The 8,499-nt window shown below is 40.2% G+C and overlaps 1 protein-coding gene, 1 long non-coding RNA gene and 1 pseudogene across 2 annotated transcripts in view; 1 reads left to right on the plus strand and 2 right to left on the minus strand.

Annotated features, from left to right (window-relative positions):
• The window catches only part of PCGF6 (polycomb group ring finger 6), a 34,282-nt gene extending 26,942 nt beyond the window's left edge, over nt 1-7,340 (minus strand). The window contains exons 1-6 of the mRNA XM_042907581.1: nt 6,977-7,340; nt 6,066-6,165; nt 5,879-5,975; nt 4,771-4,826; nt 4,611-4,670; nt 3,606-3,714 (exon numbers count right to left, since the gene is read on the minus strand). Of these exons, the coding sequence (XP_042763515.1) occupies nt 3,606-3,714; nt 4,611-4,670; nt 4,771-4,826; nt 5,879-5,975; nt 6,066-6,165; nt 6,977-7,333 (779 nt within the window). The 5' untranslated portion in view covers nt 7,334-7,340. The remainder of the gene's footprint in view (nt 1-3,605; nt 3,715-4,610; nt 4,671-4,770; nt 4,827-5,878; nt 5,976-6,065; nt 6,166-6,976) is intronic.
• Nucleotides 756-5,696, plus strand: LOC122201695. The gene is made up of 3 exons (XR_006194305.1): nt 756-1,088; nt 4,781-4,954; nt 5,482-5,696. It is a non-coding gene; the product is annotated as an uncharacterized LOC122201695 (long non-coding RNA).
• LOC122201693 lies at nt 1,092-1,739 on the minus strand (annotated as a pseudogene).
• Nucleotides 7,341-8,499: the final 1,159 nt, after the last annotated feature.

The raw sequence follows: 8,499 nt of genomic DNA on the forward strand, positions 1-8,499 counted from the left end.
GTTACACCTCATTTTACCAACCTCTCTCTTAAAATGTAGTGCCCAGAGCTCAACATAATACACTAGTTGGATTAATACAGCGTACAGTTGGATAGCAACTCCCTGGTCGACTAAGTGTTACTGAGCTGAAGATTGCATTAAATTTTGGCTGTATCATACTGATCTCATGTGAGTCCATTTTATTCACTAGGCAGATGTACATATTACAGGACCACAGAGTACTTTAACCTTTATTTTTGAATGACCCTGCATTATTTCAATATTCATACATTGTTAATAGTTTAGACATGGTAGGAATACCATAAATTGATACTTAAAACACTCCTGTTAGATGCTATTATGATCCCCAGTTTAGAAAAACAGAAATTGATGAGAATTCAGCTACATCCCAAAGGTTATATACCGTTAGTTACTGAGACTTTTCAAAGTCTATGGTTTCTATATACACTATACTGCCTGCCTGAGGTTATTTCTTTTTATAATCTTCTACTTCACACACAAACTGAAGAACAAAAACAAGAAGTACAAGACTATCTAAATATCACAAGACACGCATACCCAATTTAGGGGGGGACCTAGCTTCATATTCCAGTGGTTGAAAAGTCACTGCCCACGAGATGAACCTACCTCGGTTTTTTTTGCTCCTCCAACTCAAGTGGGGTCAACAGATGGACCAAATTTGCTTTTGTACTTGCATCAGGTTAAAACTCATCTGCGCTTGTCCTGCCATGAGAGAGCTGCCTATGCGTTACCCTCAGTAGCCTGACTTCTGTGAGAACATAAAAGCTTTTCCATGTAGTGAACTCTGGGGACTGGTGACTTCAAAAGGACTCTCTGCTTCTGGAAGCTTTCTTTCAAAAAGACTCCTTGCCACTCTGAAAGCTTTTTTCCCCTCAACCAGTTGAAAATGGATAAAGGGCTATATTATGAGTCAGACTACTCATCATAATCATCAACACAAAAGGCTCAATTCTTTCTTTTCACAGATAGAGAAGCTGAAGCTCTGAGACTAGAAGTTCTGTGAGGGCAAAGGCCATGGCTGACTTCTTCAAACCCATATTCTCAACCACTAGCAGAGTGCTGTGCTGGTATGTAGCTGGACCTTAACATCTTGTGAATAAACAAAAAGCAATTTGTTAATGTTTACAAAACTAGATAACAGAAAAGCTAGGATTTAAACCTAGATCCTCCCTTATTCCAAGCAAGGGCTCTTTTTTTCTTCTTCTTCTTCTTCTTTTAGAACAAGAACCAAGTCTTTTATTTGTTCATTTCTTGCGTTTGAAGTATTTCTCAATGACATCCTTGGCCTGAGACTCTTTGCCACAGTCCTTAACCACCAAACAGTTGCAACCAACCACTTGATGGGGTTTTCCCTCTCTGTCAGTTTTACATAGGCCCACCCATTCCCCTAGTTTCTTGTTGTCATCAACCTTAATTAGGTTGACTTGGTATTCAGCACAAGGGGCATCCATCAACTTGACGTATATAGGTTCATCACACTTGGATGCAAGCACACAAAGATGGGCTTGGCGCTTGGCGAATTCCACACGCCAGCCCATCGCGGGAGAGGGCAGTCTTCAGCACCTCTCGTAAAGCAGTATTAACATCCGTTGCACCTCCAGCAGCAATGCCTTCCTCAGCCATGGTGGTGGGTTACCGGTGGAGCGAAGCTTGAGTGCAACAGAGCCTCCGCCTCCCTGGGACTCCCCATGGCAGGGAAAGAGCATGAGGGCTCTTTATTCTACAGCAGGGAAAATTTGCTAATGAAACAAATTTGGTAAGTGTTAATGACTGCCCTGAGTACTGTGGTCAATCCTCACTCATCAGGAAAGCCTGCCATGATTTATTATTGATTTCTGCTGCGGGCAAAGACAGAGGTAATGGTGGCATACCCATCACTTATTTGCCATCTTTACATCCCTGCCACTTTTCAAAAAATGTATAAAAAATTGATCATCAGTTCTTACTGTGTACCAGTAGAAAACCTTACATTTCCCCAAAATATTTTTTAGAAATATAAACTCCTTTCAGTTTTCAAATTTTAATTAAACAGACTTACAAAAAATCAGGTTACATAGTAAAAATTCAAACACAACGAAAAGACTTTTTCCCTACTGGAGACTCACAGACTTCAGTTGCCCTTTTCTAGAGGCAACTGCCATTAACACATTAACATTTCTTTTATATGTCCTTTCAGGAATGATCTGTACATGTAAAAAAGAAATGTATATACACATATTTCCCACCATGCTCTTTAAAAAAAAACCATACATGGGCACATGCGATGTATTCTCTTATTTTGTTGATTGTTCCATTTAAGCATATATGCTGTTACATTAGCACATACTCATGTGCTATATACCATTATTTAACCAGGTCCTTTTTAGATTGGAACACATTTTTTATTATCAGAAATTGCTTGTTTAAAGTTTGGTATTACATAGTTTCTGTTCATTCCTCCAAAGGGATTATTTTGTTATCAACCACTACTACATGGGCTTTGTGTTCTCGCCCCTTAGGTGTCCTTAATATCAGCCGAGAACATAGGGTGACTGACCACATAAAGAGGTAAACACAACATAGCACAAGCTAAATACTAAATAGATGATACAGGCAATCTAGAATTATAAGGAGAAAGTTACTGAAAAGTAAAATAGTCATCAGTGACACAAAATGGAAAATCTAGATTTTCTAAAAAAAGCATGTTAGTTTATTCTGCAAACTATGTAAGAATTTTGAAAACTGCAGTTTGATACATGCCAACTCTATGATGATACTGTATTTAACAATGTTGCAATATAATAGAATATACCATATGCTACATATAAAGTTTGAAAGAAGCAATTTATATCAATTGGAAAGATATCCAACCACTTCAGAAAACAATTTGGCAAAACCAAGTAAAGTTGAAAACAAATATATCCTAAAACTCAGCAAATCTAAACTCTTTGAGAACGATCTCACATATACACAAAGAGATACGTACAAAAATGTTTAAAGCAACATTATTTATAACAGCAAAAAAAAAAAACAAAAAACTGGAAACAAGCTATAAGTTCAACTGTACAAGAAAAGATAAATTACGGTATATTTATTTTAAGGGAATACCAGGCAATGGTGAAAATGAATCAACTAGAATTACACATTTCCTCATGGATGAATCACACAATGCTGAGTGAATAAAACAAGTTGGAAAACACAGTGATACCATTTAAAGTTTTTAAATGGGCAAAAGCAATTCTACATCATTGCTTAAGGATAAATACGTGTGATAAACATATTTTAAGAAACCATGGGAATCGCAATCATTACTTTTAGGAGCCTGGTTATTAACCTCTAAGAACAGAGGGATGAGCAGGAAGGGGTGGCCGAAGGGTTTGTGCCATACGAGCGTGCGGTATTTCTTAAGCCTGATGATGGTGACAGAAGTGGTATAGTGCTATTCTTTAGACCTTTTTCTAAGTCTTAAATATTTCATGATTAATTTTTAAAAGGATATCACAAAAATTTGATTTTACCTACGTTAAGGATGATTTCATAACTGTTGGACTTAACAAATTCTTTATTTTAAGGTTAAGAGGTAGAGAGATTATAAGGGTACTCACCCAATGAACTCTAGTAGTAAAGACATATCAAGTTCAGGTGGGATACGAAACACTGATTCTAAGACTTTCTTAGATCTTCCTTTGCTCGAAGGGACTGGCTGTGGAACAGCTATTTAAAAGCCAAACAAAAAAGTTGGGTTAGAATAAAAGTTTCATGAATTGAGATCTTTGAAAAATATTACACAGATATTATAACTATGTTGACTATTTAAAAGATGATAATGCACTCAATCTCCCTTTAATAACATTAAATAATCTGTCAAAGCCAGTGAAATTGCACGTGGGGACCACTCCACAATGGAAGGCAGGTATACAGGGCTGGTTTATCAGGGCCACAGAGAGGGCTCATAACACAACCGTTGTAGATAATCCTTAACAAGCACTATTGTGTGCAAGGGCTCAGGGGTCATGTTGAGCACTGCACGTGCAGATTCTCATTTAACCCTAATCATGATCCCATGACATAGGTATACTGCCTTTTTTTTTTTTTTTTTTTTTTTTACTTAAAACTGTAAAAAAACGGAGATTACTATTCAAGTGAGATTAGGCAATATATAGTACGTGGAAGAACCAGGACTTAAACACAAATTTATCTAATTTCTAAGCTATCACATCACCATCATCACAAAAACTGAACAGTTACTATGTTCCAGGCACTGTTTTAAGTGCTTTGTATTACTCAATGCATCCTCACAACAATATTAGGAAGTACTATGATTATCCCTACTTTATAGATGAGGAGTCTGAGACATTGAAGTAATTTGTCAGAGTCACACAGAAAGTGGCAGGGCTAGGATCAATCTCAGACCATCTAGCTCCAGAGCCTGTACTCCTTAATTTTTATAATTAATTAAATTGAATTACACATCATTAATTTCATCATCTTTCTCGCTCTTTGAGCATAAGAAAACAAGCTATCACCAAAAATAATTTCATAGGGAATAAATTTCGTTAAGTTAGTGGTCTTTAATCTATAAATACATTATGGTATACACCCAAACTTACCAGGTTTAGGTACTTCTAGACCTCTTTCTTTATAGAAATCATGCATTTGCTTTTTTTCTCCTAAAAAATGATAAAACACAGACTAAATTACACTTAAAATGTAACTAGTAGAGTCAGCAGAGATTCTGGGGTTCACAACCATGTAATAAAATAAACTTACTTTCCTCTAGATTGATCACTAATTTGTACACTATGTCTTGTAACTGTCGGTCCAACCTAATAAAAGGAAAGGATGGAGAATACCTCAGAATTCAGCAAAATGCATTTTGGTACAGAGTGAGAATAACTGATGCTCTTTGTAAATAACTGCTTTCTCTTGGGAGTGGATATCTCCTTTTTCAGAGGTGAGTTACTTTTTTTTTTTTTTAATTTTTTTTTCAACGTTTTTTATTTATTTTTGGGACAGAGAGAGACAGAGCATGAACGGGGGGGAGGGGCAGAGAGAAAGGGAGACACAGAATCGGAAACAGGCTCCAGGCTCCGAGCCATCAGCCTGGAGCCCGACGCGGGGCTCGAACTCACAGACCGCGAGATCGTGACCTGGCTGAAGTCGGACGCTTAACCGACTGCGCCACTCAGGCGCCCCCGAGGTGAGTTACTTTTATAGGTAGCACCAGTTCTCAACCGTGAGAACCTCAAGTCATTAATTATATGTAATCATAAGTAATCACAGACTACTGAATGGTTTGCTAAATTGTTCCATGTGGACTCTCTTATTCTCCTGATAAGAATATGAGCTTGAGTGCGGAAACTGGATTTTGAACTTCTGTGCATCATCTGCAAACCATTCTTCTAGAAAGATAGTAAAAACGTAATAGTATTTGCTGAACAAATGAAAACCAATCCACTTTTAATATTTTTCTTCACTTAGGAAACATAGTATGAACTGAAAATCTGAAAAAGCCACAATGACCTAGGACACACCGGTTTTTCTAAAGAGGCCAGTTGTTTCAGGCATCATTTTTAAAAAGCAGAATTCTAACTATCCCCAAATGACAAACCTAAACTAGCCACAGGAACTTGACTGATGGAATTAAAACCCTCAAAAAGAGAGGCCTGTGCTTATTTATTTATTTATTTATTTATTTTTGGTCCCAGAAGGTATCACAGTGCCTGGCACACAGTAAGTGTGTTAGATATATTTCTTCAGAGAATATGTAGTTGCCTTTTTGAAACAGGTCAAGAATTCATTCCCAACTACACAACTAGAAGTTTTCATTAAACAAAGTATATTTAAAATATAAATTTTACTTATATATTTTTCTTACCTTATGTTATAAAGAGGTTGTGTCTGATGTACTACTATGTTGCATTTTGGACATCTGTTGCTATAGTAAAAATGTCTTACAATGCAGCTTTTACAAACTGTTGAAAAATAAAATGGTTAAATTAGGATGCTTTGGAGACACTTCAAAAATTGAATGTATCATTTCAGAATGTGAACTATATGCTTACATGTATGAAGACATTCTGTAATGGTAGTTGCATCTATTAAGTAACCTTTGCAAATGGAACACAAGATGTACGGGGTCAGTTCTGAGAGATTAATCAGGCGCTGCAAATGCAATGGAAGTAGTTTTAAAATACAAGCCCTTGCCTTCTCAAATTCTTAAGCCATAATCCCCACATATCATTATGAACAATGTAACTTACTTTGCAACACCACAATATTACAGTACCTCCAACCCTTCAAAATACTTCTGAAAGTTACAATAACACAATATAAACCAGTGTTTCAAAAGGACTTTATTCTCCTGGATATACTGCATACTGCCAGATGAGGAGCATCTTACTTTATGAAATACTTACAAAACGGTCAAACTTTCCAGATACAGGTGTTTACGTTTAATAGGTCAATTCTGACTGGCTAGGTGTATTACCCAACTTGATGAAGTATGCCCTACCACATTAAACAAACAAAACAAAAAACAAAACAAAAACAACCATCCTTTTCAATTAGAGATTGACTGGATAGGGAAGAGTGTGCCATCCTCTCAACACCCTGTAGAAGAAATGGACTGTTTCTCGTCCGACTTGCAAGTTCCTGGAAAGAGAAGCACTGCACCCTACGCGCCCACCCGCCTGGCATAATTTAATAATGATTTACAGAAAGATCGAGTCGGACCCCGAGAGCCTAAGTGACCGGCAGGAACCTCACAAAGAGTCGACAGGGGGTCGGGCGGGGAAACAAGCCCAGTCCGCGCCACATGCCTGGGCAGGTAGAGCAGGGAAGGGTGGAGGTCGACGCGAGTGCCAAGGGCTACAACGGCGAGCCGGGGACGCGCGGCCCGGCCCTCGATGGGGAGGGCGGGCTTCGTCCCGGAGGCCCCTCTGCCCCGGCGTGGTCAGGCAGGGGCTATAAATACCTCCTCCTCGTCCTCCGAGTCCGGCCGGCCTCCCTCCAGCCTCAGCGAGAAGTGGCTCATCTCTTCCTCCTCCTCCTCTTCTTCTTCCTCCAGCTCCTCATCCTCTTCCAACTCGTCGTCCTCGTCCTCGAAGCGGCCCCTCATGCGGCCCAGGCTGCGCTCCGGCTCCAACTCTGGGGGCCGGGCGCCCGAGCAGCCGGGAGCCCCCGCCTCGGGCAAAGGCGGCGGGCCCTCCTCCCCCGCTGCGGGTGCCGGGGTGAGGGCAGGCGGGGACACGGCTGGCGGGGGCGGCATGGCCGCAGCTCCCTCGGCCCTGGCGGCTCCCGCGCTGCCCGTCGCCAACGAAACCCTCTCCATGCCGGGGCTAGAGGCCGGTCGAGACGAGACCCCGTGGCTGGCTAGCGCGGGAGTACTGCCGACCTGCCTACGCTGCCAGTGCGCAGGCGCGAGAGACCTGCAGGGCCGCTGGGAAATGTGGTTCGCTGCCCTCACCTAAACCTGGGCGTGCACTGAGCCGTTCTGCATATAGGGTGGGGCCCATGGCCGCATTTAGAAGAATCAAGTTTTCACTTTGGAAGGCTGATGCTCTCTTCACTCCTTTTTAATTTAATTTAATTTTTAAGCAGTTTGCTTTTTTAAACTGATCTCTACACCAAATGGGATTTGAACTTACAACCGTGAGATCAAGAGTCCCGTGCTCTACAGACTGAGTCACTCGGTTGTCCCTCTTCACTCCCTTTTTTAAAATGATTAAATTGTTAAGCATATGACTTCCGCTCAGATCATGATCACATGGTTCATGGGTTCAAGCCCCAGGTCAGGCTCAGTGCTGACAGTTTAGAGCCTGGAGCCTGCTTGGGATTCTGTGTCTCCCTCTCTGCTGCCCCTCCCCCACTTGTGCTCTGTATCTCAAAAATAAATTTAAAAATGTTAAAATAAAATGAAAATGACAAAATTGGTACCATTCCAGACAGCAGTGTTCTGTCTGTATGGATTGATGCACAGAGCGCTGAAATAGGTGCCATCATGATGTCGTATTATGAACCATAATGACCTAAGTTTGAGTGGCGATTGCGCGTTTCTTTCATCCAAGATTATTTCCATGAGGAAGTATGACATTTCTATTTTGAAATATGTAAGTTTATTTGGAGGAATTAAATCTTTTATTGCCATAGGATGGACATTTAATCACCATTTAAAGACCATCCTCGAGTCCCTATCACATAGAAGAAAGTCATTATATTTACTTCAACAAATATTTACCAAAGGTCTATTGTAGCAGGAACTGAGACCTATTCATGCACTCCTACCCCCCACCCCCCAATTTTTTTATGAAAGAGATATGGCGTTGGCGTAGTTTATCCTTGCTAACATAGTGCCAGCTAATGTCATGATGCTTGTAAGCTGGATTCAGAAAGGAGTTAAAAACTCCTTAACAAAATAATGCTGGGGGTGGGGGGATCACACTTGAGAGAGAATGTGTTGTCACTGAGTAAAATCAATGTTAATTTGGGAGTGGTGTA

Source organism: Panthera leo, chromosome D2 (genome assembly GCF_018350215.1).
Source record: "Panthera leo isolate Ple1 chromosome D2, P.leo_Ple1_pat1.1, whole genome shotgun sequence".
Lineage (NCBI taxonomy): Eukaryota > Metazoa > Chordata > Mammalia > Carnivora > Felidae > Panthera > Panthera leo.